Source organism: Sinocyclocheilus grahami, unplaced genomic scaffold, assembly GCF_001515645.1.
Source record: "Sinocyclocheilus grahami isolate Dianchi unplaced genomic scaffold, SAMN03320097.WGS_v1.1 scaffold816.1, whole genome shotgun sequence".
NCBI lineage: Eukaryota > Metazoa > Chordata > Actinopteri > Cypriniformes > Cyprinidae > Sinocyclocheilus > Sinocyclocheilus grahami.
Genome location: NW_015505995.1, coordinates 285,790 through 303,446, shown reverse-complemented (window position 1 = coordinate 303,446; position 17,657 = coordinate 285,790). Strand labels below are relative to the sequence as shown.

Sequence of the window (17,657 nt, the reverse complement as noted above, 5' to 3'; positions counted from 1 at the left end):
CCAGGATCTGCAGTCCTGCCTTGATGGGCACACAATGTGACCAATTGTATTTTTCTATTACACCCAAACTTTATGTCTTGTCTTATTACTCCCAAATATATATATATACGTAAATTATATTTGATCTTTTATTTCTACTTGTTTCTTATGGAAAAACTAACCTGTAATGTCAAACTTGTGATTATCAATAAGTTTGCAGCGGTTCTGTTAGTGATGATAAAGTGCTTTGCTCTGCCGTTAAAGAGCCTTATTCCTCATATACGTTTGGATTGAGTGAAATGTTTATGTGAGAAGACTGTACAGGTTTCGGCTGTCTTGGTGTCCATCTCGATCTCAAAACCGAGCTGTTCAAACTGCAATATCATTTGAGAAACACCAAATCAAAACCATGTGTTTTAATGTTTATTAAAGCGACAAACAGTATTGACTGTGTTTTAATTGAAACTTTCACAACTAGATTAAAGGTCCTGTAGTGGTTTCCAGTTCAAAAGTGAATAGTTATTAACCTAAAGATTATATATATTTTTTTGTTGTTAAGAATACAAAGTTTTGCAAAAGTGTGCTTACAGAAGAATATATGTTCTGTTATATGTTTTTTCACCCACAGTATGAGTTTGTATGTCTTGTCTTATTACTCCCAAATATATATATATACGTAAATTATATTTGATCTTTTATTTCTACTTGTTTCTTATTGAAAAACTAACCTGTAATGTCAAACTTGTGATTATCAATAAGTTTGCAGCGGTTCTGTTAGTGATGATAAAGTGCTTTGCTCTGCCGTTAAAGAGCCTTATTCCTCATATACGTTTGGATTGAGTGAAATGTTTATGTGAGAAGACTGTACAGGTTTCGGCTGTCTTGGTGTCCATCTCGATCTCAAAACCGAGCTGTTCAAACTGCAATATCATTTGAGAAACACCAAATCAAAACCATGTGTTTTAATGTTTATTAAAGCGACAAACAGTATTGACTGTGTTTTAATTGAAACTTTCACAACTAGATTAAAGGTCCTGTAGTAGTTTCCAGTTCAAAAGTGAATAGTTATTAACCTAAAGATTATATATATTTTTTTGTTGTTAAGAATACAAAGTTTTGCAAAAGTGTGCTTACAGAAGAATATATGTTCTGTTATATGTTTTTTCACCCACAGTATGAGTTTTTAAAGAGACTTTATTCATATTAATGCTAACCTTTATCTAGTATTACATGATTTTGGTGAAGTACATACAACAACAACAAAAATTGGTAAACAGTACTGCAAGTTAATTTTACGTCCAATACCACACATAAAATAATAGATATCGCTTAAAGGGGTCCTATTATGCTTTTTCACTTTTTCAACTTTAGTTAGTCTGTAATGTTGCTGTTTGATCATAAAAAAGATCTGCAAAGTTACAAAGCTCAAAGTCCAATTCAAAAGGAGATATTTTATTTAACAGAAATCACTTTTCAAAAACTACAACGAACGACTCGTTTGGACTACAACGCATAATTTCCGGGATTTGTGATATCACAAAGATCGACGAATGGGCCGAGACCTGGTTGAGCTGCACTAGAGAAGGCAACGAGTGTTATCACTATGTCGGAGACGCGCTAGCTTTCCCAAGGCAGACGAACTTAGAGTGGTTACAATCATCCGGGTTTAAATCGCGCTCAAATTGATTTGATTTTGCCCCAATATTTACACTGAAGCTCACAGTAGCTATGGTAAGGGGCGTGACATTTCCCGACCAGGCACCAAGTGCTGCCAATCACAACAGACACTGGTCCAGCTAACCAATCACAGCACATTTCGTATTTCAGAAAGCGGGTCACAGCACACACTGGCCCAGCTGACCAATCACAGCACACACTGGCCCAGCTGACCAATCACAGCACACACTGGCCCAGCTAACCAATCACAGCACATTTCGTATTTCAGAAGGCGGGCCTTCATTTGATACAGGATCTATTCAAGCTGTTCATGCCAGACTGGGGAGAGAGGTGTTGTAATAATGTAAAATATGTGAAAAATAATGTGTTTTTCGAACAACCTAGTATGAGAGCCTGAACACCCCCAAAACAAAATCAAGACTTTGTAAAAGAGCATAATAGGACCCCTTTAAATGCCTGTTGCAGAGTGTTAGAGGAGCGGCCCGCGCTTATTTAGCCAATCAGAAACGTTCTCTACCTGTCAATCATTTTGAGCATTCTTTGCTGAGCTGCCTTTCGAAGGCGGGGCTTTGGCGAGGGGCGTGTCCTAACTCAGTAATAACTGGCGGAATTTAGCAAAGGGTTAACATAAGTGTCACATCTCCGTCAGTGGCATATAGTCGAATTCAAACGGTGCTCTTTAAGAAATATCTTGATAACACACATTTTGCGCATCTGGTTTCGTTGCAAAGTAAATATTAATCCCAATTACAAAGTAAAACACTTAGTGCGATACTACAGGTGTGTCGAAGCAGCGAGTGCGCGAGTGCGCATTTGGCGGGTCGTATTCAAATCCAGATGACGCATGCCGTCACGTAGACCAATGGGAGGAGAGGGGGGCGTTCCTAACTATTTGTTCCAAACACGAACCCGGAGTGCGAGGCTCGTTTTCGCAGGTATGTAGCAGCTGGGCAAAAGAAAACAAATTTATGTTGTCCTCTTTAGATCGAATATGTGTTTCTAGCGGTGTTCGAGAGCTTTCTGCAGGGTCGTTCAGGAGATTGTAGTGTGTTAATCGGGCTGTTCGTTCGATCAAGGCACATTAAGGGGAGAAAAAGGGGCAAAGCTTTGGCCAACTGAAGCAGCAAAGAAACGTATCTTTATGTTATGACACACAACCCCATCTGTGTGTGTCCGATGCTTTCCCGAGGGCTTTTCTAACTTGTTTTTGATCTGAAGGCAGATCTGCAGCTCTGTCTGGTGTTCAGAGGGGGAGGGAAGAGGTGTTCAAACACGGTTAGACATTTTCCCCTTCAGTCTTCCCAGTAAACAAAGAATATTAGATCAGCTGGCGTGTCTGTGCTGTAATATATGATCGGATCTGTCGTTTCACATCTTCGCATGATCACATTAGCGAGTCCGTGTTCATGCGATCAGATTTTTAGTTCCCATTTTGACTTTGGGTCTGATTACTAAAGGACAACATGTCATGATAGAGGCGTGCGTGGTTGTGGTGTCATGTTCGTGTGTGCTTGTTCAGTCCAGAAATCACGAGAGATCGTGAAAGGTGTCCTTTAATGAACGTTTGAGGGTGTTTATACGCGAGTCTTTTGTTCGGTGTCGTGTTATTGCGCTCGCGGACATGCTGAATATTTGAACGCTTTGCATCGAAATCCGTCCGAACTTGTTTATTCTGTGAGTTTGAGCTGTTTTGGTTCGCGTTGTGTCGGGTTTTGTCCGAATTTTAAGCGAGACGCTGTGCAGGCATACACGCGTGAGCCTCCGCTCTGACTGACTGCGGACGGGGCGAGGAGGAATCCCGGGCACTAGCTTAAGCCCCGCCTCTCGTGGGCGGAGCGTGCCAATATGAGCCTCACGTCATGCATAACGCCCTCTCAGAGCGCCCGACCAGTTCGAATGGACGAATCCGCCTGGCCAATCGGAGTCGAGATTTCTATAAGAGGCGTTCCTTCAATGAAATTCTTCATTCTGATTGGCCAGCTGTTTTGAGGGGGCGTAAAGAATGACGTAACCACAGGCAGGAAGTTCAGGAAGCTGCTGAAAGCATTTTTCAGACGTAATGCCGCGATTTTATATCACAAAGAGTGATGGTGGCGCATTATAGTAAAGCATTATAGCCCGACCAGATCGCTACTCACTCTCCAGTCTAAAAAGAGGTTGAGAGTACGTTGCTGCTCAAAGCCAGTTGTTGTTCGATGTGTGTGTTTGTTTGTTTGTTTGTTTGTGTGTGTGTGTGTGTGTGTGAGAGAGAGAGAGATAAACAGTAGAGGGTTTGGGCTCAACCCCCCTAACAATGTTAATACTTGTCTGAGTGACAGTCGAGAACTTCAATAAAAACACAACCCTATGTCTTCTCCCGAGCAAAGAGCCAATCAGAGACCAAGTGGGCGGAGACTGTTCGCAAAGCCTATGTTAGCCCCGCCCCTCCTCGGCGCTTGTGTTCAGCAGGAATTTTCTGCGTTAGTTGTTTTTAAACTCCGTTTTAATGCGTTTTATCGGTGTGAGTTTTAGTAGTTCGGTGACATTTTAACAGCGACGGTGTACTATAAGCGCAGCTAGCAGAAGCGGGTGAGTCTCAGAGGTATATAATACCAGTTTTATTCAGTGTTTCTGAACTTTTTTCCCTCTCAATAAGATGTTTTTCTGTCAGACTGAAACTTCCGACCTTTAGTTTTCTTAGTTTATTTGATAAAGGCGAAATTCCCGACTAAACTTAGTCACTTTTAGTCGCGGGTTAGCAAGTTAGCATTAACTGTGCATGTGCAGCAGACGCACACACACCAAGCACATGTTTATACACACACACACATACATTTATATACGCACTTATTGATACACACCTATGCATTTGCCTCATTCAGTCATTTATATATGCAAATACGCATATACTCACCATGCACATGTATATTTATATATACATTTGCGCACTATTGCTCATGTATATATAGACACCATTCATGTTTGTATATAACGTACATATACATGTTTGTGACCTTTATTCATCAGCTAGTCAGAGTCTAGAATAGTAGATCTCCTGTTGGTAATGGCTTGGACTACAGCCAAATCATGATGTGTAATTAGTTGCTGTCTTTGTCTCGTCTGTTCCAGGTCTTAGTTTCTGTCTGAGTATGAGTACAGCATGAGGAGGCGTTTAGAGGATCAGGAGCCAGTGTTCACTCCACAACAGCACCGGCTTAAAGCATGTCAGCATATTCTGTTACACCAAATACACAAAATAATGATCTTTAAAAAAAGCATCATATGACCCCTTTAAAGTTTAGCTTATATATATATATTTATATATAAAATTCTTAATTTGTGTTTTTAAAGTGTCTATATAATTTTAAGTGTTGCATTGGCAATTGAATGCCTTATTTTCAAAAATGTGCAATGATATTTTCATAGGAGCCTGATGAAAATCTCAGACGGACTTAAGAGGTTTTTGCATCTGAAGTCTTCACATCACGCCTCACGGCATCTCCGTTCAGAACATCCCCCCCAGACCGCCGCCGCAGCTCCAGAACCAGATCCCCGCAAACCCTCCCAGCCTGGCATCCACACCTCCTGCCCAACCCACGCCAAAAAACAAGGTAGTCACACTGAAAATGTAGATATTTTGCAGGATTGAAGTTGACGAGGTCCCTGTGGATCCTTAAAAAGTCTCAAATTAAGTTTCGTCATGTTTTAAATAGTGTTATTTTAGTGTCATTGAGATACCATTATAGTTTTTTTATTAATATGATAGTTTTAATTAATAATTTATGAATATTTTGTTTTTTTGTCATTTTTAATAGTATTTTTTTATATTTAGCTTATATTAATTTAGTTTTAGTTTTAAATGTTTTAAAACATTTATATTATTTCATGTAACAATTTTTTTATCGTTTAAATTTTAGTGTAACTATAGTAACCCTGCTTTAAATAGTATAACAATAGTCCTAATTATCATTTTAAGCAGTCTTAAATTTGGGGATGGGAAAAAAACAAGAATCATGAAATAACATATGATTATTAAATTTCATAAGGAAATTATTTAATTAAACTTGAGTGCTGTGCGTTCAAAGTCATAAAGTGGTGCTGTTATGTGTTCTTCCGGCTCACGTTTTCAGAGAAGTTCGCAGTCAGTGAATACCACGCATTTATGCCAAGTGATTACTTGTCAACAAAATACTGTTGATGAATTATGATAATGTTTACTTTTTGGCTTTTATATTGTAAAATGTTGTAGATGATTGTAACAATGCATATTTATCTCCCTCATCCATTTGAATGATCAGCTGGAAGTAGCACTAAAGTTAGCAAATACATTTCAAAATAAGAGTCCCGGGTTAATTCAGGCTTTTTTAAATTAAAATTTCTGCATTATGCATTAAATCTTATTTTGGGTAACCAGTTTAAATTTTTAGATGTTATGGGTTTGTCTTATAGCAATATACAGTATAATTTTATTTGTGGAGGTCTTAAAAAGTCTTAAATGTGTTTTTGAAAACTCTGCAGATACTCTGGTATAGTCCAGATCAAGATCACTGATATGTTTCCATCTCTCTCTGTGCAGCCGCTGCAGTCTCCAGCTCTGACCCCAAGCAGTCAACCCAGTCCGTCCATCCCTCCGTACGCGTCCCCGCGTTCGCCCCCACTGCAGCCCCACACCCCCATCAACAGCATGCCCACCGCCCCCCCGCTGCAGAACAACCAGCCCGTGGAGTTCAACCACGCCATCAGCTACGTCAACAAGATTAAGAACCGCTTCCAGGGCCAGCCCAACATCTACAAGTCCTTCCTCGAGATCCTGCACAAGTACCAGGTCGGGCCAGGCCCCTGAAAATACTTCACAAATAAATTATAATTCACAATCCACTTATACATATACTTGTTTTGTTAATCAGAAGGAACAGCGTAATGCTAAAGAGGCGGGCGGGAGCTACACCCCGACCCTGACCGAGCAGGAAGTTTATGCTGAGGTGGCCCAACTCTTCAAAAACCAGGAAGATCTGCTCTCCGAGTTTGGACAGTTCCTGCCTGATGCCAACAGCTCTGTGGTGAGTTTGATTGAGGCTCCGCCTCTACTCTGAGCCCGCCCACTGGACTGATGTATTACTCCAGTTCTAGGCCCTGTCCACACGAACGCGGGTATTTTCAAAACCGCAGCTTTTTCTACGCAGTCTGGCCATTCGTCCGCAAGCAAATGCAGCGCCAGTTCACTGAAACCGAACATTTTTGAAAACTCCTGCCAGGGTGAAGATTTTCAAAAACTCTGGTTGCAGTGTTATTGTGTAGACGGCAAAACCGGAGTTTTTGGCTTGTGACGTCGGAGCCTGCACTGTTATCTCAGCCTACTGTAAACTTTTCAGGCTTCTGATTGGCCAACATGGTTTTACGGTTGAGATTATATCGCCACCTGTTGGTTTGGCATGCTCTTGACAGTGCTTCACAGCATGCGTTTGTGTTTTCATGTGGATGAAGATTATTTTTTGAAACGGAAGAAGGAAAAACTGTTATTATAGTGTCATTGAGATGCTGTTATAGTTTTATGAATATTTTGAATTTATTTTGTTTTTGTTTATTTGTTTTCTGTTTTAAAATGTAGATAATTTTGTTGTGTTTGTCATTTTATTTATTATTTTATTCTATATATATATAATTATATACAATAATTACATCATAGCCTTTAGAAGTTTAATAATCACCTTAGGACCTTTGGTGATTCCTGTTTTGTTCCTTCTCATCTTAAAATGATGATTTGTAATACAATTTAAGACTTTTTATTGCTTGAATTTTCACAAAACTGAATTTTGTTCGCGCACATGCTCCTAAATACATTTCAACATTTGCACACATCTGTTTTTAGTGGCAAATGCGAGTGAAATGCTTGCACTGTCGCGCCCTGTAATTTTTATTTATCTCAGCCTACTGTAAACTTTTCAGGCTTCTGATTGGCCAACATGGTTTTACGGTTGAGATTATATCGCCACCTGTTGGTTTGGCATGCTCTTGACAGTGCTTCACAGCATGCGTTTGCGTTTTCATGTGGATGAAGATTTTTTTTTGAAACGGAAGAAGGAAAAACTGTTATTATAGTGTCATTGAGATGCTGTTATAGTTTTATGAATATTTTGAATTTATTTTGTTTTTGTTTATTTGTTTTCTGTTTTAAAATGTAGATAATTTTGTTGTGTTTGTCATTTTATTTATTATTTTATTCTATATATATATAATTATATACAATAATTACATCATAGCCTTTAGAAGTTTAATAATCACCTTAGGACCTTTGGTGATTCCTGTTTTGTTCCTTCTCATCTTAAAATGATGATTTGTAATACAATTTAAGACTTTTTATTGCTTGAATTTTCACAAAACTGAATTTTGTTCGCGCACATGCTCCTAAATACATTTCAACATTTGCACACATCTGTTTTTAGTGGCAAATGCGAGTGAAATGTCGCGCCCTGTAATTTTTATTTCAGTTGTAGCTTTGGTTATTTCAGTACATGACGTTAAACTAAGTGAAAGTGACACGTTTCCTTCTATGAATTTCCTTCTAGCTGCTGAGCAAGACAACAGCAGAGAAGGCCGAATCTGTGCGTAACGATCACGGTGGAACGGTCAAGAAACCACAGCTCAATAACAAGCAGAGACCCAGTCAGAATGGCTGCCAGATACGCAAGCACTCAACTACAGGCGTCACCCCACCTGTGAAGGTACAGGAAATACATTTCATTATATACTGAATTTTGTAGTATTCGGCATGTTTTTTGTGGAATAACTTTCTTGATATTTTTTCCAGAAAAAGCTCAAGTTAATGAATATCAAAGATTCATCCGTGGCAGAGGCTGGCAAACATGGTGGAGGAACAGAGTCTCTTTTCTTTGACAAAGTGAGTTGCTCTGGGTCAACGTAGTGATGTTGATGTAATATGCAGGTTGCTTTTATCTCAAAAGTTTTGTTTTCCTATTTTGACTGACATTATTGGTGCATTCGTAGGTGCGGAAAGCTTTACGAAGTGCTGAAGCATATGACAACTTCCTCCGGTGCCTGATTATTTTTAACGAAGAGATCATTTCTCGTGCTGAGCTGGTTCAACTTGTGGTTCCATTCTTGGGGTAAGTCCAGTTTGAAGTGGATTTTAATTGTATGGATGTTATTTTATTTTATTTTAATTCATTTATTTAATGTATTTGATTTAAGTAAATTACAGATTTATTTTATCTTTTTATTTTTTTTTTTATTTAATCTTTTTATTTTATTTTAACAGAACTCTCTTAGCATTTATTTAGAAGTAGTAGGTTTGTGTTTTGGGTATAGAAGTGGGTATTGCCAAAACATTTTTGGAAATAATTTTTTGTTTTATTTTAATTCATTTATTTTTTTTGCAAATCTGCCCTTGAAATTATTTTGCAGTCATGGGATTTAGTTTTTTATGTTTCAGCATTCATTAATTTTTTTTCTGTTTTTTATGTTATGTTATTTTTATTTATGCAAAAACTTTTATACTTACATTTTTTACAAAACTCCCCTAGCATTTGTTTAGCAGTATTTAGAATTGTTTTGGCATTCAGTCATTCATTTTTATTTTTATTGATTTTTGTATTTATTACAAAGCTGCCTCCAGTTTTTATTTTGCAGTAGTGGATTTTTACTAATCAACCCGTTTTTCCCCAGCAAATTTCCTGAGCTGTTCACTTGGTTCAAGAACTTCTTTGGATATAAAGAGATGTCACACCTGGAGAGGTACCCAAAAGAAAGAGCCACTGAAGGAATTGCCATGGAAATTGACTACGCTTCATGCAAGCGTCTGGGCTCTAGTTATCGAGCTTTACCCAAGAGCTACCAGCTTCCCAAATGCACAGGAAGAACATCACTCTGTAAAGAGGTAAGAGAGGATTTTCCCTTATCAACCGCTTCTTTACAAACCCCATCACCTTGCCGGCTTAATATTGAACATGCATCAAGTTACTCAATTCTTTGTGGATGCATCAGGTGCTGAATGATACCTGGGTTTCCTTCCCCTCCTGGTCTGAGGACTCTACCTTCGTCAGCTCCAAGAAGACTCAGTATGAAGAACACATGTACAGGTGTGAGGATGAGCGATTCGAGGTGAGACGCTTCCACACACAAGAACATTTTTACTGTTCCACTTGCTGTTTTGATTTGTTTGTGATGTTATTCTTGCTAATGATGTCGTTGACTCCTCCCTCTAGCTGGATGTTGTCTTGGAAACCAACCTGGCCACCATTCGTGTGCTGGAGGTGGTTCAGAAGAAGCTGTCTCGGATGTCTGCGGAAGAGCAGGTGAAATTCCGACTGGACAACACTCTGGGAGGCTGCTCGGAGATCATCCACAGGAAAGCCATCCAGCGGATATATGGAGACAAAGCTCTGGACATCATCGATGGACTGAAGAAGAATCCGGCAGTGACTGTTCCCATTGTACTCAAGAGGTTAGAGAGAACAGCCTTCGAAAGGCACATTACGTTTATTATATTACATTGTAGTATATTATTCAAATTTAGGGGTTGACCGGTGTGGGTTTTTCAGATATTTTAAACGCATTTATTTTTTTACTGGCCCAGAATTTATTTAGCAGTAGAGGGTTTGTGAGTGAGTTTGTGTTTTTACATTTTACATCAGCAATAATATTACTTTATAATTTCTCTAGCACTATATATCATAATATATGATAATAATGTTTTATTTAGTTATCTAAAAAGTAATTTATTTATTTGTTATTTAGGCCTATTTATTTCACAAAATGGCTATATATATATATATATGTGTATATGTGACCCTGGACCACATAAGCAGTCTTAAGTCGCTGGGGTATATTTGTAGCAATAGTCAAAAATACATTGTATGGGTCAAAATTATAGATTTTTCTTTTATGCCAAAAATCATTAGGATATTAAGTAAAGATCATGTTCCATGAAGATATTTTGTAAATTTCCTACTGTAAATATTTTAAAATATTTTTGATTAGTAATATGCATTGCTAAGAACTTCATTTGGACAACTTTAAAGGCGATTTTCTCAATATTTAGATATTTTTGTACCTTCAGATTCCAGATTTTCGTCAATAGTTGTATCTCGGCCAAATGTTGTCATATCCTAACACACCATACGTCAATGGAAAGCTTTATTTATTCAGCTTTCAATTTTGAAAAATTGACCCTTATGACTGGTTTTCTTATTCGGGGGTCTCAGGCTAAAGCTGAAGGAGGAAGAGTGGCGTGAGGCTCAAAGGGGTTTTAACAAGATCTGGAGAGAGCAGAATGAGAAATACTACCTAAAATCTCTGGACCATCAAGGCATTAACTTCAAACAGAACGACACTAAGGTGCTGCGCTCTAAAACGCTTCTCAACGAGATCGAGAGCATCTTTGATGAGGTGAGATGCTCTTTATCCTCTAGAAAAAGTTAAAGGGGTTTGTTCCTCTCAGAGAAATAAATTTTCCCACACATGATTGATGCTTGTGTTTGTTTAGCGGCAGGAACAGGCTTCGGAGGACAACAGTACGTCTCCTAGCGGACCTCACCTGACACTGACCTACGAGGACCGTCAGATTCTGGAGGATGCGGCGGCACTAATCATCCATCACGTGAAACGCCACAGCAGCATCAACAAAGAGGACAAATACAAGATTAAACAGATCATCTACCACTTCATCCCCGACATGCTGTTCTCCCAGAGAGGAGTGTTGTCGGACGCTGAAGAAGATGACGATGAAGAAGACGTAGACCTCGACGATGGGGCGTCGAAGAAGCACAACGGGCTAACGGGAGAAGTTAGCGGCAGCCCGACAAAGTCCAAACTGCTGTTTAGCACGTCCACAGCTCAACGGCTTCGCACCTGCGAGGACGCGTATAATCTGTTTTACGTGAATAACAACTGGTACATCTTCCTCCGGCTGCACCACACCCTGTGCTCGCGTCTGATACGGTTCTATGTGCAGGCCGAACGACAGATCAAAGAGGACCTGAGGGAGCGCGAGTGGGAGAGGGAGATGCTCGGACTCAAACGAGACAAAAACGACAACACTGCTATCCAGCTGCGCCTGAAGGAGCCCAGTGAGTAACAAAAGCAGCTAACTTGCGCTATTGTTTTTATCAGAATAAGAAATGAATTGTGCGCAAGGAGACCAGAAACTTAAATTAGATTTTATGTTGATTTTGTGTTTTAAAGTCTGGCGGATGTTGTTGCTGTTTTTGGACTGATTTTAGAAACTCGCACTCTCTCTTTCAGTGGACATGGATGTGGAGGATTATTACCCTGCGTTTCTGGAGATGGTGCGTAATCTGCTGGATGGGAATATGGAGGCGTCTCAGTATGAGGATTCTCTCCGAGAGATGTTCACCATTCACGCCTACATGGCCTTCACCATGGACAAACTCATCCAGAACATAGTCAGACAGGTCCGTCTGCCCACATCCACTGACATAATATAGTGCTTTTGCATGTCATGCCTAAAAATACCCCGTGAAGTGATCATATTATAATTTTGTGATCATATTATAAATTCGTTTTTATTTCCCTCTCTTTTTTGCCTTATTTATAGAGTTAGTTGTTTTTTTTTGAAAAAAAAAAATTGCTAATATTAAAAAAAAAAAATATATATATATATATATATATATATATATAAAAAAAGTAATAATATAAAGAATATTATAAATATAAGGTGAATAAATAGTGTATAATAAACATAAAAACATTTTATATATATATATATATGTATACATAATTTATGGAATTTATGTTCATAATTTACTTTCTTGTATTTCTGTTTATTCCCTTTATTTAATTTTGTTAGATATCGTTACTTAATTGATGTGTTTTTAATGAAAAAAATTATCTTTTTGGATATGAAAAATAACAGAAAAATAAAGTGGATAATAGTATGAATAACAAAGAGAATAAAATAAAACTTCAAAAATGGCTTGCTTTGAAATGTGCACAAATTATGATCTATATTTGTATTCCATTTCTATTATATATTTTTATATTTTATTTACTTTTTAATTTATTTTGCTGTTTTATATTTGTTTATTAAATTTTCTAAACGTAATTTGACACATTTCATAATTTCTTGAATTTTTCATAATTGGTTACATAACTTTTTTTTTTTTTTTCTGTTTATTCACTTCATATACTTTTATTTATTTATTGGACATGTGAAGAAGTTGTGAGATTTTCAAGAAATCAAAAGTTCGTAGTACAATGTCTCAAAAGATCCGTTTTTATAATCCTTTATTTGCCTTGTAGGATATGAAAATCTATTTTTCCTCCCTGTCTGTTACTGTAGCTCCAGCACATAGTGAGTGAGGAGATCTGTGTTCAGGTCACTGAACTGTACCTGAGTGAGAGCAGCCACTCGGCCACAGGCGGATCTCTGCTCACACAGAGCAGCAGGGCACCGGTGGAAATGTCTTACCAGCACAAAGCAGAGCAGCTCATGTCCGACGAGAACTGCTTTAAGGTAGAGTTTCAAAATGAGCGGCTAGTGAAGGCCACACGGAGAGACTCACGGTATTAAGAGTCTTTAATCTCTCTTTCTCTCACTCTAGTTGATGTTTATGAAGAACAGAGGGAACGTTCAGCTCACTGTGGAGCTGCTGGACACCGAGGAGGAGAACTCAGATGGGCCAATGGAGATCGAGGTGAGCTTCACTGATTGATTCACAGATCAAACATGGATGCGAATGTCCACACTTCTGTCATTTTGAACTGAATTGGAATGTTATAGTAATTTTAAAACGAAATCATTTTAAAACATTTAAATTAAGTAATCATTTTAAGAAAGAATGAATGAATGAATGAATAAAAAATAAATATATAAATAAATACAGGAAAAAATTAATTATACATAACAGGGTGTCCGCAGGTCCTTAAAAAGTCTTAAATTCGGATTAGATTAAATATTTTTGGTCACATTACCGCTAAAATATCTTCAGTCTGACGGACCTAAATGACTGTTTAAAATCATTGGACAGACCCAAACATAAACTCAGAAGAAACACACCGAGGTAAAAATTCAAAATGTTTAGATTATTCATAACATGATATAGTTAAAGTCCCCCTGTAGTCAAATATTTTATCCCTTAAAACTTCTCTTTGATCATCAAAATGACATATTTAAATGTTTTTTCTTGTGAAAATAATTTTCTCATGCCTTAAAATAGCTTGAATGTAACTCTACACCCTTGCCTCATTTACTATACGCGGATCTATGAATATGCAAATTAGTCCCGCCTCCACTCAGTCACACCAGCCAGCGCCTCCTGATCCACTGAACTGTAGTAACTGCAAAAACAATGGCATACATGGATAATGACTGATAAAACTATGTTTTTACTAGCGGACAACTACAGTGAATACTGTAACATTCGTTAAAGTTACTTACTTGACGATGTTGTGTCCTAAAATGCCTTGAAGACTCGAATGCAGCTATTTGTGATTGTTAATTCGCGCCCGCGAGCATACGCATGTGAGGTGCGTCTGACTCCGGGCTACTTTTACACTGTTGCCACGGGTTATAATGCAAGTTAGCGGTTCTAAATTCACATTAAACCACAGCTTCATGGGTTTTTTGCTCCGATTTATTTTTGGTTTTGTGCTGGTATTGGTATATTTTGCATGCTAGTGATAGGAATCGATCCCTTGACGTTATTGGTTTGTGACGTAGCAAACAAAGGGCTGTTTCAAACCATATTTCTGGGTCAGTCTTTGGGAAACTACAGTTTTAAGGAGAAAATACACCGCAATGGTGTTGATTAATAGATTGGCACATGGTTTGTCTAAAAGCATATAAAAACCCCACGTAGACAAATAAACAACATAAAAAAACTTGATTTTCACTACAGGGGGACTTTAAGTAACACCGTGACAAGTGAGCTATTTTGCTCAATATTCTCACGACGCAAAAAACATTCAAATCACCTACAGAGTGCACGCATTTGCCTACGTGAAGTCTTGTGCGTGTGCGCATTTACAGTGCGCTCATAGACAAATAAACAACATAAAAAAACTTGATTTTCACTACAGGGGGACTTTAAGTAACACCGTGACAAGTGAGCTATTTTGCTCAAAATTCTCACGACGCAAAAAAACATTCAAATCACCTACAGAGTGCACGCATTTGCCTACGTGAAGTCTTGTGCGTGTGCGCATTTACAGTGCGCTCTTTTATGGCATGATTCAGTCTATTAAAATACATTCAGAATGAACACAAATTCAAGACATAGGGGCAGAAAATGTGTATATTTATACCACTTCATATAGTTAATCAATTTCACGTGAAGAGTGCCTTTTTTCTCCAAAAATTACCATATACAAATGTGATATTGATTTTTTACAACAGTTCAATAAACTAGAATTTTTATTAAGAGACTTACGTTTTAGACACCATATTGCCTGTTTTTGCACTATTTCAGCAACAAAAATAATTCCAAACAAATCCACAGCGCTGTTTTGCGTCTTTGAGCAACATGACAGCGTTTCGTTCCTGATTGAATCAACCGTTTAAATGATTTAAAAATAACACTTCCACAGCGCTGTTTTGCGTCTTTGAGCAACATGACAGCGTTTCGTTCCTGAATGAATCAACCGTTTAAATGATTTAAAAATAACACATTTGTGTTTGTTATTCTAAAGAATCTTAATGTAATACATTTTCTCTGTTCTCATGGTCACATGTAGTGCTGGTCGGATTACGTTATGCGGTATCTGTCGGCTGATTTCACATCTCCAGACCTGAGGGAACATCTGTCTCAAAAGCCTGTGTTTCTGCCAAGGTACCCTGTGTTTGTGACCCCTGACCCCTGAACTGCCCAACCAATGATTGAATCTCAGCATTCACACTGTTCTCATGCAGCAGAGAAGTTCATAGAGGTATATATAATTGGTTTGTCATCACCGTCCTCCTCTGTTTGTGTAGGAACCTGCGGCAGATCCGTAAGTGTCAGCGTGGCTGTGAGTCTCAGGAGAAGGAGGTGAAGGACGGAGGCAGAAAAGAGAACGCAGACAGCATGAAGATGGAGTGCATGTTCAAACTCAACTCCTATAAGATGGTGTACGTCTTCAAATCAGAAGATTACATGTACAGACGCACCGCGCTGCTGAGAGCCCACCAGGTAAAATTAATGTGACAAGATGCTAATTACAATCAAAACCATATTTAGCTTTTTTCTAAATGTCTAATACAGAAGAACCGTCTCCATTTTTTTTTATACCAAGATTTTACAGTTTTGTTCATTTGTGCACTTAAAAAACAGAAAAATCATTATCTGTGCATAACCTAATTAATATTTATGAGATTTTTTTGGGGGGGGGGGGGGGGGGTCACATGAACTAGCACATCTATAACTTACCTGTCCCCTTTTTTCTTTGTAAATTTTTACCACGTTGTATATTGGTTGCAATTAGGTTACATCATGTTTTACAAAATAGCCAAAGTCTAACATCTCATTTATATATTTAAATATGCAAAAATTATTAGTATGAAACTGCAGTTACATATTGTTCAATAATACAACCTCTGATTTGTTTCCTCTGAGTGTTTGTTGCCATTTTGGCCAATTTTAATATTTATGTTATGGTATTAAAAGGATAGTCAATATCAGCAGATGGTACACAAAAAAAAGTTTCACCGCATAGCAAATTTTTGCATTTTAAAAATCTTGTGGCTGCAAAAATTTGTACTCTATGCAAAAACTCCTTACCTGTCACTCAGCACAGTTGACTCATGGCTCTCACGTCTCTCCCTCTCGCTCTCTCTCTCTCTCTCTCTCTCTCTCTCTCTCTCTCTCTCTCTCTCTCTCTCTCTCTCTCTCAGTCTCACGAGCGAGTGAGCACACGTCTGCACCAGCGCTTTCACGCCTGGACTCAGCGCTGGGTGAAGGAGCACGTAACCAGAGACATGGCTGCTGAAACCAGCAGGTGGCTCATGGGAGAAAGGCGGGAGGGACTGGTGCCCTGCTCCACCACCTGTGACCCCAAGACCCTTCACTTCCAGCGCATTAATAAGTACAGAGTCCAGTACGGCAGCCCCCATAAGAGCCAGTGACATCAGCGGCAAGGGGCGGAGCTCAGCGGCGATGTGAGATTTTTAAAAGTGTTTTTGTTTTTCCTTCGCTGTTCCTGCAGAAACGCAGGTCACCCAGTGCCAAAAATCACAGGGTTGAAGACCTGTCAGTCAAACCCAGCCGTACCGTAGGCCAGCCCACCGATCTGATACATATATCGGATTTTGCGCATCTCTTGAACGCCAGTCGAGTGTGTTCACTGGTTTTTAATAGTTAAAACTTCACAGGCAGCAGATCTGAGAAAAAGTGGTGGAAAAATCTGAATCGGACTTTATATGAAAACAAAACAAAAAAGCGTTTCGGGATAAGTGCACTTAACTTTAACGTGACTTTTGAGAGATTTATTCTGCACATCATTTCGGAGAACAAAGATTTGAGGTGCGAATTTAGCATTGTAATATTAGAATGAACAAATTCAGTTTTTACTTAAAAATATAGGCAAAAAATATAAATGCGACAGCAATAAAGATCTAAGGCCTGTGTGAAGGCATGTTATGAATCAGAAAACACACTTATTTCTGCTCCGTACACCAGCTTACAGTGGACATGAAGAGTGCATCACACACACACACACACACACACACTCACAGAGTTCAACAGTTTTGTAAATAGAGTGTAAATATCACCAGACCTTTTTATGCCAGATGTGTGTTGTGTTTAGTGCTTTAATGTGGCGTTTGGGGAGAAAAAAGCGAGAAGCACATGGAAAACGATGACAGGACGGTTTATTACCGTTTTTACCAAAGGGAGTCGATTATTAAGGTTGGGGTTTGTTTTCTTTTTCCTTTTGTGTGTTTTCTGTTGTCTTCTATTGTGTCTTTTTTCTTTTTCTTTTTTTTATTAGTAAAACTGTTAATTTTGCAAAGTAGAAATGTATCCAGGTTCTTCTTTTTGCAATGGAAGTTTTTATAAGAAAAAAAAAAGAAG

At 38.4% G+C, this 17,657-nt stretch overlaps 1 protein-coding gene across 1 annotated transcript; it reads left to right on the top strand.

Moving 5' to 3' along the window:
• Positions 1–4,857: 4,857 nt before the first annotated feature.
• On the top strand, positions 4,858–17,657 carry LOC107562276 (paired amphipathic helix protein Sin3a-like). The gene is made up of 19 exons (XM_016246898.1): positions 4,858–4,872; positions 5,062–5,063; positions 5,111–5,246; positions 6,212–6,460; positions 6,543–6,695; positions 8,202–8,357; positions 8,444–8,533; positions 8,641–8,759; positions 9,319–9,529; positions 9,637–9,753; positions 9,858–10,096; positions 10,857–11,040; positions 11,138–11,720; positions 11,896–12,065; positions 12,953–13,126; positions 13,215–13,307; positions 15,346–15,440; positions 15,584–15,779; positions 16,481–17,657. The coding sequence occupies exons 1-19, from the start codon at positions 4,858–4,860 to the stop codon at positions 16,709–16,711; spliced, it is 3,213 nt and encodes a 1,070-aa protein (XP_016102384.1). The 3' UTR covers positions 16,712–17,657.